Source organism: Pipra filicauda, unplaced genomic scaffold, assembly GCF_003945595.2.
Source record: "Pipra filicauda isolate LSUMZ 115617 unplaced genomic scaffold, ASM394559v2 scaffold135_size2527700_pilon, whole genome shotgun sequence".
Lineage (NCBI taxonomy): Eukaryota > Metazoa > Chordata > Aves > Passeriformes > Pipridae > Pipra > Pipra filicauda.
In genome coordinates, this window is record NW_024103829.1 from 1,274,872 (window position 1) to 1,301,615 (window position 26,744).

Genomic DNA, 26,744 nt, shown 5'->3' on the forward strand with positions numbered 1-26,744 from the left:
GTGCCACGAGGGCTGAGCTGGCAGCTCTGACCTTACCAGCTCCCCCAGGCAACTCAGCAAATGGTCATTTTGTACATCTCCTTAACCACTTTTCAATAGCATATCTATTAAAAGTAGTATGCTACTATTAAAAGTAGAATACTAAACTACTTTCTTAAAGAAAATGCTTGAATAGAGGATTAGAAAAATCCTATTTTTTATAAAGAAGGCAATGAAATGGGGCAGTTGCAAAACACATTCAGTATACCACTCATTCGTGATGTGAGATTCTGCTTTTACAAAGCAGAGTTGAAAAGTGAAAATGCCTTCTCTATAGTGATAGGAATTTTGCACGGAAAGTTAATCGCTGTGTATCACTCCAGCAGCTGTAAATCAGTTTATCAGGACTGCCCTCTTGGATAATTTGCAATACTATGACTTAAAATTATATAATCACTTATAGGAGAAGATACACACAGACCTCAGCTGAGACAACTTACATTGACACCAACCCAAGAATCTGAGTATAGGGGTCAAATTTATGCAGTTTTTTAATAAGTTGACAAATTTCTTGTTATTAATATTTGACCTAAGGAGTTAATGATCTCTCCCGTGTAAAATGCAAAATTGCTACAAGTTAACAAGCAACATCAGCTCTGAAGTTTCACTTATTTTTTCAAACAACCACATGAAAAGGTTAACTCTGAATTAAAGAATTTTATTTTGTGCATTTCAGAAATGAATAATGACATTTTCTAAAATCAGTTGTTGCTGTGATAGACATACATGTAAAACATGTTTCCATTTTACATTACAACATGCAGTGTGAGAATGATACATTAGTTTACTTGAATTCTCAAGTTAATCATCCTTGAATAAATCAAGAGCTATAAACTGTGTGAACATTGGTAACAGTTAAAATTATTTCAGTTGGGAGGGAAAAAAAACACATGACGATACAGATCAAGAAGCACTAACTGGAACACAATGGATGCACAGTTCTTACCAAGTTCTTTAGTTTACTTCTAAAAGATATTTTACCAATTATATCTTTGCATTACTAGAAGTTTTTGAGTGCAAAATATAAATGATAATAATAAATGAAAATACATCTCAGGATCAGTCAACATAAGTCAGCTAATTTTAGGGGATAATGACAATATAGATGCATATCAGCTCATGTTTTGTGTTAGATTTAACATTGTTTTCTTCCCTCTTCATTTTTAAACTGTCTGGCTTGACAAAGTGTTGAGTAGCTTTTTGAGGAAAAAAAAAAAAGAAAAAACCCAAACCAATAAACCACCTCCCTCTAAAGTTAATAACCTTAAATCTTACTTTTGTTGCTACTTAACAGCAAAGTCAACCGATACATATTTTTTCCCTATTTAAAATATTTGTCACTAAAACTATGCTCAACTAATCAGTGCAGAAGCAACATTATAAATGGGCACGTTTAGAAGTTCCGTAACATGTCTTTTTGTGTACACAGCGGTGATTTATCTTTAAAATTTTACTACTAAATTAGAAAAAAATCCCTAGCAGTGACAAATATGCAGTCTCTATCAGCAGTGCAGTTTGAAAAAAAGTGGAAAGTAACCTGTACATAACATAGGAAGGTTTTGATGAAAAATTTCTCATGTTTTTTTTTCCAAACACTTAAAGAGTGTTATTGCCAATGTATCTAATTTTGATACCTGGTGGAAAACTTTTTCAACAGTCAAAGCTCTTAAGCTGCACTTACAATTTTAGAATGTTTTCATGAAGTAAGAACAGTTTTTTCTGCCATCTTGTTCCTGCTTTCTAAGTCAAAGGAGCTATAAAACATACCTTGAAACAATAAACAGGAAATAAATATCTAGGAGAACAGTAAAAAGGTAGTGATACAGCAGGACACAAACCTTAATATCACTATCAAGTATTTTGGAAAGTTCAGTACAGTATGAAAAATACTTTATATGCCTCTTGCACATTAAAAAAATAATCTGTAGTTGACATTTCAGTAACATTTTTGATCAAATGACATTTCTTATGCATTGTGTTGAGAAAATAAAAATTTCCCAACCCTTGTACGGCAGCAGCTCCGAAGTTCAGGTATAATATAGACCTTTCCTATTCATAACTTCTAAGGACTGAACACTTCAGCAAGGGAGTTCAAACGCTTACTAATCTTTCAAATAAATAGTGTGAATATAGCCACTTCTTACAATTCATCTCTCCTCAGCCTGCTAACTTGCCCTCACATGTATCCCTGTGTAATACATCTCCCTGAACAAGACGGCACGTGGGCACTCTACTTTATACAAGATACAGAAACATTAAAATACAGATATGATAAAATCTTGATCTACATGTTTAGTGCATTATAATTACATCCTGTATTTATTTTTTTCAGCATTTGTTGTTTAACATTAAGAAATGCAATAGTGCTTTTGTTTTCCTGTCTGTGATGTGGGGAGTGTTTTCAACCTCACTCTCTGCCTGTTCATTGCATTAAGATGGAAAAATTGTATGAATAGAGTTGAGAATGACCAACTGCAGCTTCTGTTAACCACCCTTCAGTCTGGGAATACTGAACTGAATTTAATAAGGCATGTAGGCATTCAAATACGAAAAAACGTGTTTTGCTTCATGGTCACTGGATTTATTCCCAAAGGACACCACATAGAGGTAGCATGCTTATTGTTATTGGCGTAATTTCAAAAGGCCCAGAAACCTCATATTCTCCTTTCTGATGGTAGGCCAGTATCTCTTTCCATTGATATTGTGTTTCCACCTGCTTCAACAGAACTAGGACTTTCTCAAGAATGAAGGGCTGAGGTGACCATATCTCTTCAATAAATTCATTTAATAAAGCAGTGAAGCACATTGACTTATCTTTGGCTTCCCCTAGCATATAGGTTGTGCATTGTAGGCACATTTCTTATGAATTACTCATGGTGAAAACCAGTTTTAAATGAAGAAATAGGTTTGCTACATGGCCCACAGTATTTAAATAAATCTAAAGATGGATTAACATAGAACATTATCTTATTATTGCTTGAATTAACTCTCAAAGTAAAGTCCTCAAAATTTTATATATAACTTCAGAGGTTGGTTTATTACAGTATTCATACACTTTATTTCTGTGGTTGCTTAGTGAAGTGCTCAATTGAACACACACACAAAAAATCCCCATCTTACAGTTCAATGGAGAGACAACATATTATGCCTTCATTAATGTATGGTGCTAGAGCACAAAGCATACCAAACTCAGAAAGCTAGAGGTTATTCTACTCCCCTTTAAGCATGCATTTGCAAAACATCCATTTACTCTTTAAGAGACAAAGAAAAAAAAACATAAGAGCTGTGCTACTTATTTTTAGCTCAGGAAAGAGCTACTTTGTTACATTAAGATTTTGATTTGAAAAGGCTAAAAAACCAAAGCTAGTTAAAATTAGTTTGTGCATATTCTCAAAATTGCTCCTTACTAAAAGTTTCTGCATCAAGTGTGCACTGCAGTTTTATTGTCATGGCCTGATTTTCAAAAAATCCAAGCCCCACACAGTTATAGGACACAGGAGCTGCTGGCATTCAGCATCTTTGAAAGTCAGGACACAGCTTAAGTGATCGTGCAGAACAGTTGATTTCCCTTGCAGTGTAAGCCAAGTTTTCATTTATGCCCAATAAGACCACAGAACTTTCATCAAATCAATCAAAATAAACTTTTACAAGTCATAAAGGATTTCAAGGATAACACCAATCGACCAGGCCTGAGTTTCACAGCTAAAAGGACAATACTGTCCATTTTCATTAGTTAGTTCTGGAAGCCCTTTCCAGGATGATCTAATAAAAGAAAAAACAAGTGAGTATTGTTGTTAGATTATAGATTGAAATTAAAAGAACAATTTAAAACCTTTTAAAAGATTAAGTCAGTAGGAAACTGAAAAGCATGACTAAAGGTCTGTGCCTGTAGGAGAGCAGTGTGTCCTTTAATAATTAATATCTAAATATTTTTTCCCCTGCAGCTGGGAATTGTAGTGGAGGTGTCATCTTCAAATCAGACTCTGCTACTAATAATAACTGAACTTACACTACTGGCGTGTTGCTCCTGTTTCTCATTCAGGTAGTTTTGGTTTTGGAAGAACATGAATGACCTGTGAGACACCTGAATGGTATTCAAACTACACTTGAAATTAACTGTGGTACTAAAACATGACAACATCTGGCAGGTAGTATGACTACACAAGCCTTTTCTGCCTCCCTAGGAGTAAAGAACCCCACAAACTACCATACTTACAGAAAAACTCATAAGTAGAGCCTGTTGCTTTATTAATTATTTTGTACACTATGAAATATCATAACAGAGTGAAAGTACACTACTTTAGTAAGACAGAAAAAACAAAGAGCGTTACCAAACTGCAAGTTGTATGTGATATTACCAAATAAGAGACTTGGAAAAGACAAAAACTAAGGCAAAATACTGGTTTTTTTCCTCATGACAAACTTTTCTGTCATGATCAGTCCTACTGAATTGCTCTTTTGGGTACAAATAAATGCATGTTTGATGTGCTGTAGAACAGATTATACGGAAGGGATATCAAGGGCAAGATGTTTTGTTTGTTTTAATTTGTCTGAAATCCTTAAGAACTAAAACTATAATAGCAAAAGGGGAAAAACAGTGTTTGGGTTTTGTGGTTTGGTCTGAGGGAGAACTCAAAAAGCAAGTTCCTCTGTCTTCTTAGAATAGCAAGATATTATGACAGTTTCAGAATCTTAGTTTCCTCACTTATAACACAAGAAATCCTAACAATATTTTGCAACATCTTATCTTCTGCAGTTTTAATCTGTCACTACTACTCCTTTAACCAATATGTTTTAAAGGTTGTTTTGAAATATTTTGATTTAAATAAAAAACCTCACCAACATTTTTTTCTGAAATTAGATCCTAATTTTTACATAAGATTTATTTCATCCAGTCTTTACATGGGTATTGGTAATTCTGCACTCTATAAAAGGCACTAGATCTCACTTGTATTTGAAACCTGACTTGCGATCTGCAATATCTGTTTATATTGTAGATTTTTACTTTTACATGGAATTGGGTAGGTAGATACACTAGCTAGAAGGAATAGGTATCTTACCTTTCAAGATGAACATAGTGGCGAGAAAGAACATTCTTAATCATAACAACAGTTTTCGCATATATCTCTGGACCAATCAACTTAGAGAAGTACAATTTGGCACGAAGAAAATATCCAATTGGCCACAGCCATTCCTAAACAAGGCATGAAAAGAGATTATTATTAAAGCAGTCTGTTTGAAAAGTTGACAACACTTTTTCTAAAATTGAAGGAACTGGCTCTTACAGGTCCTTGGTGATAATTAAAACCTTTGGCTAAATTGTAGTTGTCGTTGTCAAGAGCATTATCATATACTCCACAGTACACCATATCACTGCAAGAAAGAAAAAATGCATTATGCAAACAAAGCCTTAACAAAAATGATACACAGAACAGGAAAACAGAAATTAACCAAAAAATTTGTCATGGCATTTACATTTAATGATGGTTAAGAGGTTTCCACAAGGTTCTGTATTTTACATAATAACGGAATTCTAAATATTGTTTAAACTAGTAGGAAAACAGTTAATGTCTTTGAAGGATTTAAATTCCTAATTTTGTCCTTATGCTTTTACTCAAATTGTAGTGCTGTACACTCTATCATATATAAGTATGTCCCAAGATGCAAATTCAACATCTTTTATGATACCAAATTTGACTTGCTTACTGTGTGGCATCCAAAACAAACAAACAAAAAAACCAATTGCGTGAACTTTTAGAAGAGAAAAATGATTGTTCTGGAAGTACTTCCTGCAGCCTTATTTCACAGGTATGAGGATTTTACACACTACCTTCCCCTCCCCCCCCGAAGTAATTCCTACTGTCCTGTTTTGTAATTAACACTTATCTCTAGTGTACTTACTCTGGGTCTAAGGTTTTCATGCCTAATGGACCGAGTAGTTTTTCCTCTGCTATCTGCAGAGCTTTCCAAGCTTTCTCAGGTGTGAACAACTCTGGGGCCTAATAAAATAATAAAGATTTCAGGAATAATCTCTGTGCATATACATAAGACTGTGTATGTAAATTCAGAAGACAACAAAAAGCCTGAGTTTTACATTACTCTGACTTGTAGGTTCCATAACTTGATTCAGTAAGCATGAAGACAGAAGCTATCCAGTGCTTTTTTCAATTTTAATTTTACTTTAAATACACTTTTCAAGTATTATTACCGAAGCTCTTCAAAAATCCAAAAGCAGACCATGCTTTTTAGCCAATTTGATGAGAAAAGTGGCCTCCCAGACCAATCTAAAAAGACATTCTGAATACAGCGAACACGGCAAATTGGCAAGTCCTTTCATGCTGTATTTTTAGGAGATAGTCCAAGATGAATCAATATTAAAAGCATGGGAAAAAAAAAGCAATGTATATTCCTGATATAGCGTCATGCAGATGGACCTTACAATGCAAGCTTAGTTTAATAATAAAGACAATTTTAAGTGCAAAGTCCTCCTCCCATTCCCCCTCACTTACCACAACCATTGCTACTGTAAAATTTGGCCTGAGTTGGTAATCGCACCATGGACTTGAAGCTCCATAGCTGTCCTTATAAATTCCACGTTTGTGAACGAGATCTGGACGTTTTTCATTGGGATCTGCTGGATTCTCAGAGACAAAGAACAGCCTTTCGAAGTGTCCTTGAATTTTTCTGTTCCACTCATCGTATGTGATAATCTCCTCCTTTCCTGCAAGATGTTATATACAGGTTTCATTTTCTGAAAACAGCCACAGTAGCAACACCAGAAGTATGTTTCCCAAATTCCTGTCACCTAACAGGAGTAGTCCTAGGATCACCTCTCTTCAGTTGGTGATTCCCCACATTTAGGCCAATTCTACATTTCAAAGGAACAGTTCACTGAAACTTCTAGGGAGACTAGCACAACAGAGTCTTTACAGGGCACATATTCACTTGGGCTGGGTATGCTTAAAGTAATTTTGTAATTAGAAGAGTATTCTTTCTAGAACATAGGGGACTTCCAATGATATTTATGTAAATATTCCCAGGAAGGGGTTTTCTGTGTTCTGAATAGTGGGGGGAAAAAACAGAAAGAGAAAATAAAGACATGCATCCTGCACCATTTTACTTTGCATTCTTGTAATGAATGATAAAGTTTTTCCCCATTTGCCCCTAAATCTTTCTGGGTAGCTTGATAATAATCCCTAAGGTTATATTGTCACAGCTTCATTGTTTTAGTTATTTTTATACCCCAGTAATACAATTATGAAATGCGCCTGTTTTTACCATGTCTTTTTACAGTGACTCCACGGAATGGAAATATGTTTTTCCCAGATAAATCCAGCAACCAGCGGACAGCCGACTTGCACAGTCCAACAATTTCCACAGCAGAGCCATCTCTAAAATAGTAGTGATAAAGAAGCCCAATAATTACTTTAAGAAGGCTATTAAAGTTCAATGAGTAGCTGAAAAAAATTCAGATTTTAAGTATCTTATTTAGACACTTCCTTTTTCCTTATTTTCCTACTCAACTCTACAAGTGTAGATGTTGAAGATATTTTTGAATTCAAAGAATTATTCAAACAACACAATTATCAATATGTATCTCCTACAGTAAGTCTAAATAACAAAGCACTGCTAGTATTACAAGTATACAGTTTTTCCTAAATTACACTTTACTTCATGGAATTCAAAATTCAACTCTCAGCATGGAGCTAAGACCTTGACAGAAACTGAGGGCTTCACCTGCCAAGAACAGACCTTTTTACTTCAAATCAGAACAAAGAAAAAAAATTCCTTTAACATTTTAGTAGGTAGAAACGTTTAGAACATTTGAGATATCACCTCTTGCATGTATTAATAGAAGACACAGTAGCAGTTCTGCAGAAGAATTTCAATTAAAAACATGATTTAAAAATCCCATCCTCAGAGCCTCGATTTCATACCTTGGAGTAGCTGGAATTCCTTTGTTGCGTGCTTTTTCACTCTCTCCCATTTTATCCATCCAAGTGCCACAATTGAAGCGGTTCCCTCCAAACACAAAGCCAGTTTCATGGTCAACACCTGCAGTTACATTAAAACCTGCCGAGCAAGAATATCAGGTGTGAAGTTTGGTTTTTGGACAAAACAAAATGCCAACTGACCTTGCCAACCCAAACCTCCTTAATAAACAATAAAACCTCCAAACAAGAGATCTGAGGTGGGTTCCTGAGACCAAGTGCACTTTAAGTGAAATTTTAAAGGTAACTTGTATCATAACATATAAACAGTTGCCAATAATAAACAATTAATTAGGCACTTTTAAAATATTAAGTAAATTTAAAGTAATATAGTTTTAGTTACAGTAAACATAATTTTTAAAAAATATGCTCAGTAGCTACAGGAAACAAAATATAAAATATGATCATCAACTTCTGAATTGTACAGTAGATGTTCCATGTATGTTACCTTCATCTCTCATGTTTTGATCAATCTGTGGACCAGCATTCCTCTCTCGGAAATTTATGCCTTCCATATGTCGTTGCATTGCTTCCTGTATTACTTCATAAAGTGGCTGATCCTACATTTGTTGCACGTTTGGATGAGATGTGAAAGGCAAGATGAAAAACAAGTAGAAAGGCTCTTTCTAATGTGCAAATAGTAGCAATACTTAAGCCTCTAGTTTATGATCTTTCAAAAGAAAAAACACCAAACATTTTCCAGTAGCATCCTTAACAATGGCAATATGCTGTGTACAGTTTTTCACATAAACATTTTTCCAAGACTAAAATCAACAAAACAATTTAGAAGCTGACAGAATTTTTTTCTCCTTTCCCAACCCCCTGCACTTGTCTAATTAGTGATGCGGATGTAGCAAGAACTGTCTAAAATGCAGAATTCTTGTGCTATAATCAAACTTCACCATAAACAACAGATAGCAACAGATTCTTGTAGCTAGAAAAAAATAACATCATTAAAATATTATAGTTGTATTAAATACTTAGAAATCATCTTTACCACAGTGCCTGCAGGCTGAGGAGAAGAGTCATCTCTCGGGTACATCCTAGCAACGGGACACCTGAGAATGTCTAATCCATTTGGAACAATTTTACAGTAGTCCTGGATACATTGAAGCCACCACCACACAGCATCTCGACAGTTGTATCTGGCATGTGTGCCCCCGCCGAGCAGATTGGGAATGAGACCATGTCTTAAAGTCCCACCAAATGCTAAAATGATGTTTCTAGAACAAAAGAAGACCACAGTCTTGACTAAGTTGCTTTCAGGGCCATTACCGGACAAATATTAAGCACAAAGCATACAGGATTACCTTAATAGCAAGGTAGGTCAAGAAGACAAAGAGGATTTTAAGGACAGATGCCAAAAGTTTGCTGTTGAAAGCTACAAATTAATTACTCCATTTAGCATGAACTTCGTTTGCAATAAGAAGTCACCCAATCCCTACAAATTCCTCAACATGAATACATTTAAATCAGTTGGTACAAAACATACAAAATCTATTAATATGGAAGAGATAGTTTGCTTTTTTACAGGTAGTGATATAGACCCTAAATCCAAATCCCACTGAGGTCACAGGGAAGGTTTTTATTGATATTGTTTATGATTACCCTGGTATCCATTCTGATGGGTGGGGTGGAATGGGGACGGAGGGCAGGAGTAGATGGGAATTTCCTATTAAAATACAGAGAGGTGACAGCAGCTGAGGTTATGAGAAGTTTCATTCGAGAACCGTTGCGCACACCTTGCAGAAAACATGGATTCCAACTAGCTTTAAAAAGGTAAACATACTACTAGACTGCAGATCTCACTGCATGAGAAAGCTAATAGGTGGCCAAATGCTCAACAGCAAAAATACATGCTAATTTAAAACAACCAATTTTTATGTTTCTATCAGTGTCAAGCTCCACCCAAATTAAAATTAATCAAAATATCAAATCTATCTGGCTTATGTACGGCTTATTTATCAGGTTAAACATTTACAGATACCTGATTGTAACAAACCACAATTAGCTGATTTCTAGTATTAACAGCCAAATAGTAGCAGTTACAAAAAATTATGCCTGCAATCACACATTTCTTATAAAAATAATATTCTCTTGCTACTTCGAATTTTTACATAAGAAATTCAGAAAATATTTCTCAGCAACACTGATGCAAATAAATGTGAAACAATCACTTTAAGGACAAACAGTAGTGTTACAGAGGTTAAAACTACCTTAATCTATACAGAACATCAGCTTTGTATCAGCACTAAGAAAGCAAAAGAGAATCATTTTAGTGCTATTTTAAATTCCACTTAGAGAGAGCTCCCAAATACATCTAGTGCCATTAAAGTTTCATACTGCACATCAGCTGTTTCTAAAAGCTTGAGTGTCATCTCAGGTTTTGAGAGCACTGCTTTTTCCTAACTACCTACAGAGTCAATAAGTACTAAGGCTAAGTCAGTCTTACCTTGCTTCGAGATAGCGCCCGGTAACTAACATTAGACCTCTTAGTGCAATAAAAGTGTCCCTTCCCCAAGAACGAAAAATTCCAGAAGAAAAGTGAGGTAAACCTGAAAAGAAATGTCATTTTTCATCTAATTCATTGATATAGCAGAAACCTCCAAGCATACAAGTATGTATAAAGTAACCAGAAACAGAAAATATATTCTCATTTATAATTTTTTCCTAGACTAAGATATTTAAAGTAAACACTCTTCTAGACCAAGTTTTTGACAGAATGAAATACACCTTATTCTAGTACAATATCTTCTAGAATTTCAAGATCACACAACAGCATTTCTCGTATCAGTAACATTTAAATTTGTATTAAATCACTTGGTAACTTACCCAAGTGCCATCCCTTAATTAAAAGAAACAGAAAGAAAACTAACAAAAAGTCAGAACTACAGCAAGATTACAACACTTTATTGGCAAGAGTTTATTTATGAGAGCTGTGCCATCTCAGTAGCATAAAGGGGATACGACTGTTCTCAGTTACTATGAAAGACATCCTGTTTTTCTTTTCCAGCAGCTTATAGAACTACTTTTTACTGCATTATAACATATAGCTTTAAGAATGATTCTAAATAACAAGGCATAATAATTACAACAGTAAGGTCCATATTTGTCTTTTCTTCCATTTATTAACTTTTCTGATGTCTCAAACAGAAAGTTTCAAACTAGCAGTCTCTTGTGCATGCTTGATAGAACAATATTTTAACTTCTATCACTTACTTAAATACAGTATTTGCTAATACTTAAATATGGCCTCCACATCTCTGCAATTTTATAGTACATGGCAGCAGCACTTGAGAATGACAATCCATATACAAATCAAAAATCTCAGGCACAACTCCCAGTGAATATGTGAAAGGAATATTTAAAACCAAACCCTTTAGTATAATTAATCTTTATGACCAGTTTAAGGGAACACTGTGCCTCTGTGCTTCTAGGTAACACTAAAGTAGGCAAATGGAATGTTACTAAAATCCAGAACTAAAAGCAGTAAAACTACACGAAAGGCAGACAGCAAAAAAAGAAGAAAAACACTCCAGTGAGCGAGATGCCACTGCATCTGTGGATGTTTAAAAGTTTCTATGGCTTCAGAAAAGGAATGGGCCAACTCAGAACAAAAATAAATTCATTCTAAACCACAGAAGATAATACTTGGGACATAGAAAAGTGCCCATAGGAAGATTGCCAGATGCTGGCAGAACATTTGGAGGTAAAAACACTATTTGCTGACTGCTTTTATTCTCTTTCCTTTGAGAGACAGTTTCAGATCAGGAGTTCTGGTTTGCTAATGGTTCTTTTTCTGAGAACTTGTAAACAATAAATTCACTCTTATTACTCCAGTACAATTAAGTCCTTAAATTCATGTTTAGAAAACAAACTAAAACCCATTATGATAAGTATATTCAACTCAAGCGAGTCTGCTGTAAAGAAAAACATACTTGTGGATCTCTGAATATGGTAACAAAGACAGCTAAAAATGTCTTTTAATAAAGTGCTTACAAATAAAGATCTCCCTCCCAACTCCCATGAACAGTAACAAAATGGTTGTCCCCAAGAAGCACTGCTAGACAAAACTCCCATACTTTTAATAGGGCAAATCTTTACCTTATACACAGGGCAAAAGTGAGTGAAATTGCTACCTATATTTCATACATGGTTGCTGACATATGGATCCCAAACATATTGCAGAAAATTTTAATATAATTATTAAAAACAGTTTAACTATTTTAGAAGACTTTTTTTTTTTTTAAAGGTTATTCTCACTTACCAGCTGCCAAGGAAACGCAACACTGTTCCTTCTCATTTGTAATCTCATTGAGCCTATAGGGAACATCATGTAAGGAAGGAGACAGATTTGGCAGACAAGAATATTTTCCTATTCCACACAACTGGATTGAACCCAAGGAAAGGTGTTTAACAAACGTTGATCCATTTTGCACAAAGCTGTAATGCAACATAATTAAATTAATTTTACATTTGACAAGATCAGCCTATAAAATGTTCCCTTTTTCTTTTACAGAAGGCTATGTTAAGTATTATGCATAATATAAAACCTAAAAATGAATTAATACTAGTATTAAAATGAATTAATGCTAGTATTTTGCATTAAATAATTTTTACATAAAATTTAATTTGTAGATCACTCACTTCCCCAGAATGTGTGCCCAATGTTAGTCTTAACATTTATTAATTTTAACAGGAGTTTTAATGACAAATATTCCAGAAAAAAGGGTTAAAAAAAAGAAGTTGTTTTGGTTTAGGTGATGCCTATACACAGATCTAAGACTTCAAAAATACGATAAAAATATTTTACTATGAACAAAAATCTGTGAAACCTAGTTAGTCTTTTTCGAAATCATATTTTTATTTATATTCATATATACATACAAAAACTGCAAATCAGAAAATTTGACAACACATTGTCTAAAATAATGCAATCTGCATTCCTGACTAGTTAATCTTCAAGCATTTTCAGAAAATATACTATGGTCCATGATTTTACAGCCATACCGAATTCTATTCCCATTTTAATATCTGTATTTTCACAAAACAACACTGACTTGTTCAGCATGTTTATAGCCAGGAAAAAGCCTCTATTAAATCAATCTCCCTTCCCTTTGCAAGAAACAGAGCAGCAGACACTGAAGATTAAACAGTTATTTTATGAAGTAAGCAAAGTGCTCAGATAATGAAGAATATGTAGCTGTATCAGAGAAGAAATGAACAAGCATGAGCATAAAATACAATCTGATATTTTCTTACCTACCTGAACTTTAAGGAATCATTGCAGTGGTACTAAAATTATGGCAAAAAACCCTTCCAAAGCCTGGCAAAGAAATGCTGGTTTAAGGTTTCCTCCTACTACTGTACAATGTCAACAAGAATTATAAATTCAAACCCTGGATAGGAATCTGAACTCTCAGACTTCCAAACCACCACTGTTAGAATACGGATTTGATTTTCACTACCCATTTTACCCTTTTACATTGTAAGAGTATGAAAACATTCAAATTACATTCTCTAGCAGACAAAACTTGAAGATGCAAATACATACAGATACCTCTATAGCTCTGATATGCCAAGCATACCTAGACATCTGATGCCATCCCACATCCAGAAGTGTTGTGTATGCACCCACTAATATGGCATCAAAGTAACACGGGATGAGGTAACGGGGAATTCTCTTTAGGTACACAAACATGGCCTTCAACCATTTACCAACCTATTAAAAATACAATATAATTAGAACTTGATAAGATCAGGGCTCAAAACCCAGTACTTTCATGATCCATACGGCTACAGTATTTGTCACAGGTTTTGTACACGTATTACACCCAAATTATGCTGCATCCTCCTGCTCCAAAATTTCAGCTAAGAGAGATGAACTCTAAGAAAAGTAGTAAGGAAAAATTTCATTTGTAATATCACATATAAATGGGCCAAAACATTAAGTATAGAAAGTGACTATATTTTGCTAGTCTTACGGGAAAAAAAGAACTATCACGAAGTTGTTATGAAAACTGAGTAGCAAAGGAAACCACAACTCGAAAGGCATCACTATAATGCAAGCATTGGAAGGAGGTTTCTCATTGTTTAAAAAGATAGGACTGAAAAGATAACTTGAGATCAGGAATAGAAAAGTTATCAGAAGGCTAAATTATGTACAGCCACTAGTGAATATGACTGCAGATCTGGGTCTAGGACTCAGGATTCCGGACATTCATATCCTTGTGTCATTGCAAAATGTTTGACATCTGAAAAGTATTTCTCTTTCCTTCTAGATCTGTTAAGTAACATCATGACAACCTACTAGGAAGTCGCTGAAGATTTAAACCTTGCAGGTGAAGACTGTACCTGTCAAAATATAACACTATAACTGTATAATATTCATGTGTGCCTTAGTAGTACTTAAGCACTCTTTTGAAAGTACTTTCTTAAAAAAAAAAACAACAAAAAACAAAACCCAAAAACTAACTTCATTTTTATTTGGGGAAAAGTAATAAACAGGGAGTGACACCTGCCAGCCCTTATGCAAGAGCTAACAATCCCTCTACACTCTACAAATTTTTCACCTCCCTTTTGTATTTATCTATTCTTAAATAGGATTGAGGGGAGGGAAGAAAAACATAATGGTTCAATCACCTAGAAGAAATTGCCTATACAAGAAACATGTTATACACAGTCTGAATTTAAAAATATAACAGTAGTTGAAAATGAAACAAAGTGGCAATTTAAAACCCCAAAGTCACCAAATAAGTATTTTTACTGACCTCTGCACAGGCTCCACCACGTGAAATCAGACGATTACTGACATAATCAATCATCCAGTCTCCAGATCTTAAATTATCACAAAATGGATGACCCAAATCATTCTTTGGTCTAATGTCTGCCATCACTGACATTAACCCTGAAGATACAAACCCAACTGTGTATTAAAAGACACACCCCTATCACAAACAGCTGTTACAATTCAGGGGGGAAAGGTACACAGCAACAGATGCTTTAACTGGATTTGAATATTACTTCTTTTGATCTGCATAAGGAGTTAGGCCACTCAATTGTCATTTCCTCAGCATACATTCTAGAAAGTTATGTAAATCATGGTAGAATAACTAGCATGATGGAATTCATACATTTGATAAATGACAGACAGTCCTCAACAATCCAGTAATGCCTAGGGTTTGATTAATGCAACTTTTCACTGGAGGTATATTTGTTCTCTTTTTACTTTAAAAGCCAAGGCGTTGGTATTAAAACATACATTGGGCTGTAAAGTTAAGTTTCAGAGTATTGAGAGAGAGGGGGTTTGTTACAGTGTGTGATTTCTTGGGTACAACACTGATTAGTAGCATGGTCAAGTAGAAAAAACTTACTGTTTTTTATTCAAATAATGTCAGTGGCAATACAACAGCCACTCATTATGGTATGATCTAGATTGAGCAGGTCTGATTCACTTTTTTTATTGAAATGCTGAAGCTCTTACCTTGGAGGCCTGCATACTTCAGCGGTGACCAGTTTGGTATATTGTAACACCCTCCACCATCTTCTTGTTCTTCTGCCTCACATCTATACAGCACTTGATTTAGGTCAGCCAAAGTTAGTTTACATGCAATACTGAAAAAACAGTGGAGAAAAAAAAAGAATGAAACTCAAAAGAAAGTAAGGAAACGGGGAAAGGATTTCACAAACAATTCTAATTTCAGATCTACATTAAAATACTAAAATATATACAACTCTCACAACACTTAGTCTTGGAAATTAAGAGCTTCATTTTTCAGATGTTCAGAGATGTTCTTCTCAGATGTTTCAGTATTTACTTAGAAACACACTATTAAGTATAAAACTCAAACAATCACACCCACCCCAACAGTGAGAAGCAGTCCATATTAGAAAGTTTACTTTAGGCAGCGATTACACAGAACTGGGAAGTTTTTCGTATTAACCCTACCTAGTATTATACATACAAGAAGAATATCTCAGAGCTTTTATTGCACTCTCACAATCGAAATCCATCTGTACCAACAACCACAAAAAAATCCAACAACTCCTCACTTTAAGTTTACATAATATTCTTTGTTCCCATTGTATCTCTCTCAGTTCTACTTCAAAAACTCAAAGAATACTCACGAAGAAAATGGGGTTTTTAAAATCGGTGCTACATGATCGTCAGGAAGACTTCCAGATTTAAAATGAGCGCTGAACTGGATCAAATGGTTGCGGAGTATACCAACAGCCTCCTGTGCCTTTGGGTCAAGACTGACTCTGTAAATATGAAAGCGCATCTTGTAGAAATATAGCACTTAAAAGAGAGTGATAGCACTTAAAACAGAGTGATAGACTTGAGAATAGTTATTTTCAGTAACACAGCCCTTTGGCAATGACAATAACGTACCTGAATACTATTATACTTCCCGGTGTTAATTTTTCAAATTCTATTTCTTGAACAAATTCATTTGGCCCTTTTATGGCAGTTCCAGCTTGCTTTATGATTTTACTGTCTTTTATCTTAGAAAAGAAAACAAATTTGCAACTGGAATTCAGTGTCTTTTTCTAATGTAACAAATGACAAAATATTACATCAGAACATGAGTGAAGGAGGCTAATTACCTGGATATGCTCTCTGAGTTCCATTGCGAAATTAGGCAATCCATTTATAAAATGTAGATCTCTTTTGTAAGGACTAGCACTTCTCTCAATAGTCCTAGCCTCAAGTACTACTTCTTCTATTTTTCCTAAAAAAAGTTAAATCATATTGCAGGTCTTAGGATACTTCAAATGAAAAGTGATTCTTTTGAAATTATGAAGCAAAACCTAAAACTAAAAACCTAAATATTCAAGATACAGGTCTGTGTCACACAGCAAAAGAACAGAAACATATGGGGAAGTGTCTTAAATATGTTATAAACATTCACTAGATGCTCATATGGTGTATTGTATTTAAAATGGTGATTTTTGTTATTTTATAATAAATTTACCACAATATCAGACAACAATTAGTGAATTACAACCTGTTTCTAACTGGTCACCAGTTTTCTTAGTTTCCCTATTATCCTTTAGAGACTGTGCTAGTTTGCTTTCCAAACTGCAGCTACAGATGGTTTATCTTTAAAGGGTAGCAATTTATTATTAATATGCAATTATTCTAATTTTCTCTAAGGTATACAAATCTTGTAAATGCCTTAACATATAACGCAACTGATTTTAAAACAGGCACACACACATGCACTCAAAGAACTGAGTATACTTAAAAAGCCAGTTTGGAAAGCTTCTCTTCAGAAATACGTCCAGGTAATGTGTAGAAGTCATTATATTTTGCTACTATTAAGTACAGTCAATACTCTGCATATTTAAATAATATTATGTATGTACTGCATATATATTATCTTTATATTAACTTATGCACTACAGAGTTGTTTATGATGTATTTTAAAACTACAAAATAGTTGATATCAACAAATACAGTAATATTTTAGCCTTTTTCCCCAGTATAACACACTTAATAAACAGTAATCCCCCTAAGTCTGTACAATTAACCATCTTGCTGTTAACTATTACTAGTTCACAAACAAGACTATAAACAATAACACAACCTCATGAGGAGCTTGCAGCAAGAAGTATACTCAAATATGAATGTTTTTAAAAACCCTAAGGAAGGCAAATTTGTGGTGTCTTTCTCCACTTTGGTGCATACATATTAGGACAGATAAAAGTAGTGTTATACACTTAAAATTCTCATATGGATTTCCTATGCATGTGCTTGAAGTGAAAAAGCATGGAATTAGAATAACCTGAATTTTTTGTACGCCTGCCATCTCTTGAAAAGAAAACTGATTACCTGGGATGCACATTTCAGGTACTTCTTTACTATAGAAGCAAGTTTTAGGATCCCTGAAGGCCGTTCGACACACAGCCACGACAGACTGGTGTGTGGTAGGGCAATGTCTTGTCACTGCAACTATATCTTCATCAACCTGATCTACATACACCTGGAAAAGACATCCCATTACAACTGTGCTCACTCAGAGCATATACATGAAGCAATCACAGTGTCACCCTCACTTCTTGCCTGATTAAAGCCTTTAGCCCCCAGCTCCTGATGCAGCCTGTTTATGGCCAGCCTTCCTGCCAGAATTCCCGTTTGGAAATTAACTTCACCAGAAGTCAGATGTGCTGCTGGATTCCATTTTGAATAAAACCTCTCTTCAGATACTACAGAGATCTGTAAAGAAATTAAGATTTAAGCAAATATGAATTACTCTGAGGAAAAAACCTCAAACTATCATGCCTTGAGGTCTGAAATATATAACAAATTCAAATTTCATATGCAACTAGACAACATGAAGTAATGCCATCTAGTAAACTGCTTAAAATTTCAAATAAACAACATTAAAATACGAGTTATAGGACAAGAAAAAGGTTATATTTTGAAAAGCAACTTAGGAGTTGAACTGTAGACCCATACCTGGTGTGGCACTAGTTCATCATATCCTTTGGTGCTTCCTGTAGCACAGCAAGCCATGGAAACAATCATTGCACTCGGAAGAGCATCATAGGCAGATCGGTGCTGCATTAAAAGATACACAGGTAATAAACAGTGAAACAAAGATAATTCAACCCTCTCAATTCAGCATACAGAAGACATATTTAACAGAGGAAGTGCTAACTCATGATCACTATTTTCTCAATCACAACAGAATTATTGAAGAAAATTACTACAAATGGACTAAGAAAACCAACTTAAGAAAAACCATCAAAATAAGCACTTCAGTGCCCACCACTCTCTCTCATTCTCTCCTGTAAACAGAAGCTTAGGGGAGCAGATCAACAAGCAGAGACAGAATCATTTACAGAAACTGGAATGAAAGACTCAAAACAGTTTATTTAGTAACTTCTTATATTTATCCCCTGGCAAGACAAAATCTTGAATGTTAGAAGGAATTGTTAAAAAATTTTCTTCACTACATGAAAACTTGAACATCTGAAACACTTCTTTTCCCGTAAATATCATTCAGAAAAAATATCCAGATTGCATCTAGCCGTCCCATGGTTCAGAAATATCACTTCAGAAAATATTACATGTAAACTTAGTTTTTTGGCTTAGGTGCTCACCTGAATTGGACATTCATTATCATGTGTAATATCCATGAACAGTGCATGAGCAATAGCTGGCATCAAAGGCCTCAAACGCGGCTGAACGAAAGAGCCGACAGGTTCACCTCCAAAACGATAAACTAACCTTCCCTCTTCATGGCTATTATAAGCAGTCATTGCCTCTAAAGAACAAAATATGTAAGTGTTTGCCTAAGAATAGCTACCACAGAGCATGCACAAAGATGTTAATGCAGCATTTAGAAGTTGTTATTTAGGTGTGTTCAATCATTAAAAAAAACCCAAAAAAATCACATGTAACTGTATTCTCCAATGTGGACACAGCCTCGGAGTATTCTACTGACTATAATATATTAAGGAAGAGAAAGGGGAAAAAGGACAAAAAAGCAGAGATCAAACTTTCTCATAGGCTTTAAAAAAAAACTCATGCAACGAAAATCAGACACGATGCAGCACTTACATAGCAGAACTGTGCTACAACTTCTTTTTCCTCTCGCTACAGTAAGAGTGAAATATTTAACCTTCTGTAAACTAATGAAGGAAGTCTTCTCTTATTTTACAGCTAGTACTGTATTTTCTGCTGAGTATCAAAAGAGTTACAATACAAAACCTGTACTTCCAATTACATGGAGTATGAAATCAAAAGTGCATAATTCAGTAGAAAACTTTTTCTTGGAAAAAGCACATCATCTATAATCTCTCGTTGGAAAGAGACCACACACGCAGCAAGCCTACCTCTTATTAAGGAGGTAATGCCCAGCCTATTCACAAAGATATTGTCCAGCTCCTCATTTCCTGTGAACAGTTCAGCCACTACATACAAATCGGCTCGCAATTTTCTAGCTGTGTCCAGCATGTACTGCAAAAAGCACAGCCAAAAAAGCCACAGAAAGGGGAAAGGTAGATACAAAAAAGGACAAGTTTCAAAGCTAGGCAGGGATTGGACAATAGGAAAATGCCATGCAGCAAAGATAAACAGAAAGCCAAAATTAAGGAACAAAACAAGTTGTTACACAGAAAAGGACACACAAACATAAGCAAAACCAAGAATGAGCACACAACACAGGAGACGTTAAACAAAACATGAAGAAAAGGTAATCGCATAAGCAAAGAACATGAATATGTGAGAAAAATAAAAAAGCATACCAATGTTAGTTTCACAGTTAAAACTCCAAACCATACACGACAATCCTAAATAATTTTCAACTGCTTATTGTACCTCTAATCAGGCTGGTAATTCCCAGGCGGTTGACAAAAACATTGTCAATGTACTCACTGCCCGTGAAGAGTTCAGCTATCACATAAAGATTAGGTCTGACTGATCTGGCTGTTGCTAGCATCTCCTACAGATCATAATACATTTTTAATGCAAGACATCCATTGTCAGCTATGTATACACAATCATTAACAGGAATGTTAACCAAAAATAAACGAGTCATTCATACATGCAGCACATTAAAAATACTCTTAACATGTAAGTTTTATAAAAATAGGTTTATATTTTACAGATATTATTGATGGACGGAGTAATTCTAGGAAATTTTCTGTAGACCTTAAACTAATTAAAACCTTCCTTTTAAACAAAATCTTAGCTCAGAATGCAAACCTGAAGGTTGGATAAAAGAGATGTCTCTTGAAGTAAGAAATCTGAGCAAGATTTCAGTTTAAGACTTCGTAGTTACCATTCAAAAAATAGTAACAATAAATGAAAGAATGGCAGAAGTTTTGAAATGGCCGCATTTAAGAGCCACTTACAACTTTTGGACAGGGAAATCAACTTGTTTTAGAGAGCTCTTCATAGATTTAGATAAGCTCTGTAACAAAGCTAAGACTAAGCACTAACTAGCTGCACTACTCAAAACCTATTTAAAGCCAATTTACTAGGCACAATTTCTCGATGTAGTCAGCTCCATGGAAAACAATAAGCACTAGTCTTAAAAATATACCTGCTAGACTAAACTTTTTGCAGGTGTTCTTAACCAACTTTTAAATTCCGGGAAGTGAATCACTTCCTCTTCAATTCAGCAACAGAAAAATATATATGGAAAAAAAATAACCCAGACTTTCAACCAAGTCTTGGCAATGACTCCATCTAAAACTGACAATCTGGATACTGAAAGTCATTGCACTAAGTCCATAGATAAGTGAGGGAAAAGTTAGCCAGGCCCAACCACATCCACAATATTTCAGCTAAAGTAGAGAATTAAAAGATACAATAGTTACACCACTCTACTATTTGTTTAAAGTAGCTGAAACCACATTTAAACATCACCAGAAAAGAAACCTATGCTATGAGGAAGATTCATTCACACCTGGACTCTGCCATGTAGATCCTGCAGATTTTGTAGCAACAGTGCAATGCCTATTTCACAGGCAGAAGCTGCTTTATAATAAACACAATTTTCCGTACCTCAGCTACATGAATAGGCGTTGAGTGACAGTTGTCAAGACGAACACCATGGAAATATTTGGCAGTGATTTCAGTGTATTTTTTCATATGTGCCCAGAGGTATGGGCAGTCTTCAGGTTTATTACCATAACGCAGTTTCACACTGTCTCCCCAACAAATGAGCTCTCTTCTCAAGTAAACATTCGAACCTGTAAGGGAAATAAATTCACTTTGGTGTAAATATATTATACAATGTGCAGCAAAATCAAAATGCGGTATTTTATTTTCTACTGCTAAGGAGTAGAACAACACTGTAATGAAGAGTAAAAATTCTAACAATAACCTAACAATAATAATTCTAACAATAACCATATCAACTCAAAATCTATATGCCCTACAATGATATAATATATGGTATAATTTCAGACTCATCCAAGGGAATGTTTAGCTTCTATAGTGATACTGAAATAATTCTTCAGATTGAAAACAAATTCCTTTTAATTCTTCAAAGTAGTATAAAAACTACTTTGAAAAAAGAAAAGAGCAGCAAACAAATGAACAAAATCAGTAGTTTGGTTGTTTATACGGGCCAAATTCAAAAAAGCATCTCACTGTGCCAACATAAACTGTGACGGCCATGATTTACAATTTTATCTTCTGTTAACAGCAGACTGTGATGAATTTCCAAAGCTAGTAAGTAAAAAGTAGGGACTGTAAATTACCACTACTTCTAAAAAAAGTCACTTAAGCACAGCCGACCTTTGTCTTCACTAACAGCAGCATAGCCACGTGGACAGAAAAACTGGCTTTCTTTGGATGTACACTGTGATTTTTAAAGGACCATTTAGAGAACCAGCTGCATTTGTTTTGCAATTCCTTTATTTGTGCCCTTATGTACCATATTTTCATGCTGTGTTCTCATTTGAAATAATGTGTGGCACAAAACAAAGGCGTAACACAAGTATAAAGTACTCAAAAAGCCGTAGATGAATTAAGAGAGAAATCAGTAATGCAAATTAAGTACACTAACTAAAGCCAGTGACTGAAGGAAAAAATACAACAGTCTGCCTAGAAGAAAGGGCAACAAGCTGAATGGCAACTGAACAAAACCACCCTTGAAACACGTATTATCTTCATCCTTGAGAAGGAGAATAAAAGTAAATAAAATGCAGTGAAAGGGCTGTAGATAACTATGCAAAAATTAAATGTTTGCTAACTCCGGATCACTCTGGAATATCAACAGATTAGCTTCCAAAAGAGTCCCAAACTCTTAGATTGTTTTTAATTATAATTAAACTGGCCTTTGTTTGATTTGGTTTAGAAAGTGAATGACTAGCCTGAACACAAGCTTTTTTTGCTTTTATTGCATATCAACACTGTCCCTAAAGGAGTTACATTTCAATGTTTTAGTGCATGGTGATTTCATACCCTATTTTACCATCACAAGTAATCTGCATATTTAATTTGCATTAACTGGTTCATCTCTTGACTGTCTGACTACCACTCGGTGGACTTTTCAAGGATCCAGTTTTTGCTCACTAATGCAGTAAAATACTATTCACCTTTTCATTGCATTAGTTTTCTGCCACACTGTCATTGTCTCATGGAAATGCCAACAAGCACTGGTGTTGGAACAAAGTACAAAGTAAGCAACAAAGACAATGACAAAAGTGGGGAGGCAGGACATCCCCATTTCAGTGGCAAAAAGCTGGTAATTTCCCTCTCAAATCTTGTAAAATTGTACCTCAAATTCCAGTTCTTACAGCTGATCTGTATGCTGAATGGGAAATTAAAGTGCTATAAGCTTAGTATCTGCTATTCTGCAGCTTCATAGGAATACATCTGGAAAAAAAATAGATTAAATAAAATCCTTTTTGCTTTGGCTAGAATATCAAATGGTTTGTAAGTAAATTCAAAGTTCTTTTGCAAACCTGGTTCAGCAAAGTTTCTAAGAGGATCATCTCCCATAACCCAGCCATTATGAGCCATGAAATAACAAGCTTTATCTGGCTGATGTATCATAGTTTCTTCTTCCTCCACAGTCATCTCTTTAAATGGATACGTAAAATACCTATGGAACAGACAGACAATTAAGAGGGGGAAAAAAAACCACAAACACCAAAAACATATGGTAACCTAAGCTGCAATCCATTGCCTTTGAAATTAAAGTACTCTAGGAACTGAGTTGTACATAATACAGATTAAAAAAAAGCAGCTTGTATAAACGATGGGGAGTTTTCTATTTTGTACCAAGCTTTGAAGAACAAAGGACAGATGCTGACACTATCTTGGTGTCAGCTGCTAGTATAAGATTAAAGCCCTAGCTCTTCAGATAAATGACTGGCATTGAGTACATAAAACTTGAAAGGTGTAAACTTTCTTAGTTCCACTCCTCTTCCACCTACAACAGCAATGTGCACTATGTAAGGCTTTGATGTGCTCTGAGTACTGTCTCAAGCTTTCTGGTCACATTTATTTATTAAACAGTAACCACTGTTGCCTAAAAAACCCTATCAATTCATTAAGTGGCATTTGTCCATAGGAAAGAAAACATGCACTTATTATACATACTAATGTTTACTTTTAATGAACTTTGAACTTGCTTTCCCTGGATAGATTCTAATAGTTTCCAAACAAACAAAAAAACATGTATATACCTGGTAACTAAGGGATTTTTTCTACTGATAAGACCCAGCTTAGGACCACCACAAGCCATTCGTTCATAAACCACAGTCCCCACAAGACAATTGACAGCCTAGAAGTAATTAAATGATGCATTATTGAAATGCCTGCATTTGTTTGCAATTTGAAACAATTCAGCATGAAAACACAGTAATTATAACACCTGTTCTTGATGGTGAGTAGTTTGTCTGTATTGCTCAGCGTTTAGTTCCTCGATCCTCTTGCGAAACCAGTTACAACATTCTTCTATTGCAGCTGGTCCATTGCTTATCAGGAGGACAATAAAAGAAGAAAACGATTAGAAAAAATTATTTTAACAACACGCAGTATATATAACTAAAAGGAATAAAAAATTAAATTTTTTCTCATCTCTGAAAATACTGTGATTTGGCTTCACAAATTTAACTTCACTTGTGATTTTAACTTGCAATCAGTAATACAATACCTGTGTGGTATGAATGTTGCCAATGCTATATTCATATCTACAGTACAGCCAAATCGCCTATAATCAGGGTCTTGAAGTATTTGAAGATGTTGATTTGGATCAGATTTAGTGCTCATTTTGCCTAGAAAAAAGACAGAAAAAAGAGTACTCAAAATAAAAATAGGAATTACATTCAAAGGGCACAGAACTTTTACAATTCTAGTATCAGCAAAGATAAGGGTGGATAAAGGCAATGAAGTGGTACAAAGTATTAAAAGCCTTTCCTAGCCCTCAAAGCATTCTTGTATGATGCTTAAGTCAGCATGGCAGATATCTCACATAGCAAAAAATGGCATTATTTTGTTTTCCATCTTACTGTCTCTTGAACTATAAATATTTAACTCACATGCTTCAGCAACACACTCTTCCTTTACCTTGAGTTAGAAGGGTTTTAAATTGCTGCACAGCTTTGTTAACATCCACTTGGAAAAACTCCCATAGTCTAATTCTTGGATATATATCTTCATGAATTATTTTACGTAAACACTGTAAAAATTAAAATTATGTTGGTTAATAAACGTTGCTTCATATATTGTAAAAAAGCTAAGCACTGACGCAAATTGCTTAGAAAAAAATTGGAGAATAAAGGCTTACTTCACTAAATATATCTGCAAAGTATACACCATTTTATACTGGTGTATAAACTTAGAAATACTGAAAGGTTTAATCAGCTTATTAGCTGATTAGCTTATACTTAGTTCTCATTCACTTACATTCAGGTGTTGATCACTCTCAATCAAGGGAGGGACCCCTTTGGCAATACACTTCCCATCAGCCACCATACCGGTCAAGTGCCACAGAGCTCTATCCAATACCCAAGCTGGCTTCAGGTGAGGAGAATTTACAAGGTTATAGCCACATTCTGGATGCATCCTGAGCCATTCACTGTTAGTAGCTTATTGAAGAAAGGAAAAGGGGGGTGAAAAAAAACCTCAAACAAAAACATAAGTACATAAGCTGAACACTTCACTGTCTTTTGCAATCATCTTCATACCAAGAAGCTAAGGAACTATGGCATATATAGTTCATTCACATTTCAACTAAGTTTTCCATGTCAATAGAAAGCCATGTTTTATGCAGAAGTGTTTCCTCCTGATTGCCATTTTTATTGCAACAAACACAGCTGCAGAAACTGCAGGGAAACTTTTTGTTATTTACATAAAAATATGCAATTATAAAACACTGAAAAAAAAAAAAAGAAAACAAATCACATTTTTCTTGCAGGAAATACATCAAATAATCAATATGAGATGATGTTCTTTGTGTGTCGAAAGCCAAACAGACATCCCAAACCAAGATTTATGATGACATAAGCTGTTTAATTTTTAATATTCATCACACACAACCAGAGAGCAAGAGCGCGCACACACCACCCAAAAAATAATGAAATTTTAATTTAATGAAAAATATGGTTAAATGTGCTTTTAAGAAAGCATTAGCTGTGGTACTTTTAAGAAGCAGAGTGGTGGGAAGCGATGCCACTGAGTCTTACACAGGAGGATGAGAGCACTGTCTGGTGCATGCAAATGGAACACTAATTGAGATCAAACACTACACTCTGTGTCTATTTTCCAAGTTTCCCCTGTAGCATCAACAAGCACCAGAAAATATGCTGAACATTAGGAATTCTCTCAGAGAAGGTAAGGAGTCTTCACCAAAAAATGAGTGTAGTATTCTAATATAGACAGTGTGCATGTAGCAATATGATTAAATACATATAGTAGAACAATTTGATTTTGGAAAGAAGAAAAAATCCAAGAGTTCATTTCTTTTCATTTTTGAAGCTGTGCTAAACACTGTCTAACTGAAAATAAATTTCAAAGAATCATAGAATGCTTTCGGTTATATTGTTCTGAATAAATACTTGCAGTTGAAAAATTAAATAAAAAGAATCAAAACCCAGAGAATGCCTAAGAACAAAACCCAGGTTTTCAGAAAAGCAGAGAAAAACAGAAGTAGTACTTAATGCATGGGAAAATATATAATAAATTATTGTATTGGAAACATGAAGAGTCACTAACATGGCCAGAATTATAGCAGAACAAATAAC

General features: G+C 34.8%; 1 protein-coding gene across 4 annotated transcripts in view; it reads right to left on the minus strand.

Moving 5' to 3' along the window:
• Positions 1–676: 676 nt before the first annotated feature.
• The window catches only part of AGL (amylo-alpha-1, 6-glucosidase, 4-alpha-glucanotransferase), a 34,306-nt gene continuing 8,238 nt past the window's right edge, over positions 677–26,744 (minus strand). For 3 of the 4 annotated variants that reach the window (XM_039378344.1, XM_027740756.2, XM_039378343.1), the window contains exons 6-34: positions 25,408–25,589; positions 25,069–25,180; positions 24,656–24,776; positions 24,374–24,476; positions 24,186–24,283; positions 23,460–23,599; positions 21,550–21,737; positions 19,875–19,998; positions 19,140–19,303; positions 18,493–18,594; positions 18,097–18,249; positions 17,866–18,016; positions 16,638–16,762; positions 16,423–16,535; positions 16,158–16,292; positions 15,514–15,644; positions 14,801–14,937; positions 13,619–13,752; positions 12,298–12,473; positions 10,483–10,585; positions 9,028–9,253; positions 8,479–8,590; positions 7,977–8,112; positions 7,318–7,430; positions 6,549–6,760; positions 5,941–6,038; positions 5,325–5,412; positions 5,100–5,233; positions 677–3,801 (exon numbers count right to left, since the gene is read on the minus strand). In XM_039378344.1, coding sequence (XP_039234278.1) covers positions 3,684–3,801; positions 5,100–5,233; positions 5,325–5,412; positions 5,941–6,038; positions 6,549–6,760; positions 7,318–7,430; positions 7,977–8,112; positions 8,479–8,590; positions 9,028–9,253; positions 10,483–10,585; positions 12,298–12,473; positions 13,619–13,752; positions 14,801–14,937; positions 15,514–15,644; positions 16,158–16,292; positions 16,423–16,535; positions 16,638–16,762; positions 17,866–18,016; positions 18,097–18,249; positions 18,493–18,594; positions 19,140–19,303; positions 19,875–19,998; positions 21,550–21,737; positions 23,460–23,599; positions 24,186–24,283; positions 24,374–24,476; positions 24,656–24,776; positions 25,069–25,180; positions 25,408–25,589 — 3,929 coding nt within the window. In that variant the 3' untranslated portion in view covers positions 677–3,683. Of the gene's footprint in view, positions 3,802–5,099; positions 5,234–5,324; positions 5,413–5,940; positions 6,039–6,548; positions 6,761–7,317; positions 7,431–7,976; positions 8,113–8,478; positions 8,591–9,027; positions 9,254–10,482; positions 10,586–12,297; positions 12,474–13,618; positions 13,753–14,800; positions 14,938–15,513; positions 15,645–16,157; positions 16,293–16,422; positions 16,536–16,637; positions 16,763–17,865; positions 18,017–18,096; positions 18,250–18,492; positions 18,595–19,139; positions 19,304–19,874; positions 19,999–20,358; positions 20,483–21,549; positions 21,738–23,459; positions 23,600–24,185; positions 24,284–24,373; positions 24,477–24,655; positions 24,777–25,068; positions 25,181–25,407; positions 25,590–26,744 lie in introns of all 4 variants that reach the window. The other variant, XM_027740754.2, reaches the window with a different exon arrangement.